General features: G+C 70.2%; 1 protein-coding gene across 1 annotated transcript in view; it reads right to left on the bottom strand.

The window, feature by feature from the left end:
• EWSR1 (EWS RNA-binding protein 1) overlaps nucleotides 1-397 on the bottom strand; it is a 23,338-nt gene extending 22,941 nt beyond the window's left edge. Inside the window, 1 exon segment of the mRNA XM_010563373.1 lies at nucleotides 197-397. Within this exon segment, the coding sequence (XP_010561675.1) occupies nucleotides 197-397 (201 nt within the window).
• Between the last annotated feature and the right edge of the window lie 270 nt (nucleotides 398-667).

Here is a 667-nt window from a genome sequence, read left to right as displayed (position 1 = left end):
TGCAGTACCGTCGCCTGGCGTCACGCTCCGGCAAGTGACGCCACGGGCTGCGCGTGACGTCACCAGGTGTCACGCGTCGCTTGCTAGCAAGCGACGCCGCGGGCCAAGCCAGGTGTCGCGTGGGATCCCGCGCCGTGCCTGGCGTTGCACGCTGCCCGCGCGATGTCACGATGCGGGCGTGACGGGGTGACATCACCCGTGATGCCGTGTGTGACGTCACCCCCGCCACGACGCTAGCGGTGTTGTCCCGTGAGGCCACGGGTGGGGATGCAGGTAGACCCCAGCGGCTGCCACCCCACGTGTCCCGTGTCCCCCCCAGCGCCCTGTGCCACCCCGCCTGCTGCTGCTGCCCCAGCGGGTGCTGGGGGGGCTGCGGCGCGTCCCGCAACGCCTGCATGGGTGGGTGCGTGGGTGTCCTGCGGGTGGTGCAGCATAGGGGGGTGTCCCGTGGATTGCCTGACATGGGGGGGTGTCCCACAGGTGGCATCGCATGGGTGGATGTCCCACGGGTGGCAATGCATGGGCGGGTGTCCCACGGGTGGCATGGTGTGGGTGGGTGTCCCACAGGTGGCATTGCATGGACAAGTGTCCCACGGGTGGCATGGCTCAGCCATGTGTCCCCTGGGTCCCCCTCCAGGTCACCGCAGCCCATTTCCCCGTGGCCCCC

This window comes from Haliaeetus leucocephalus, unplaced genomic scaffold (genome assembly GCF_000737465.1).
Source record: "Haliaeetus leucocephalus isolate CR32 unplaced genomic scaffold, Haliaeetus_leucocephalus-4.0 Scaffold165, whole genome shotgun sequence".
Taxonomy (NCBI): Eukaryota; Metazoa; Chordata; class Aves; order Accipitriformes; family Accipitridae; genus Haliaeetus; species Haliaeetus leucocephalus.
The sequence above is the reverse complement of the archived record's forward strand: the minus strand, read 5'-3'. Positions and strand labels throughout refer to the sequence as shown.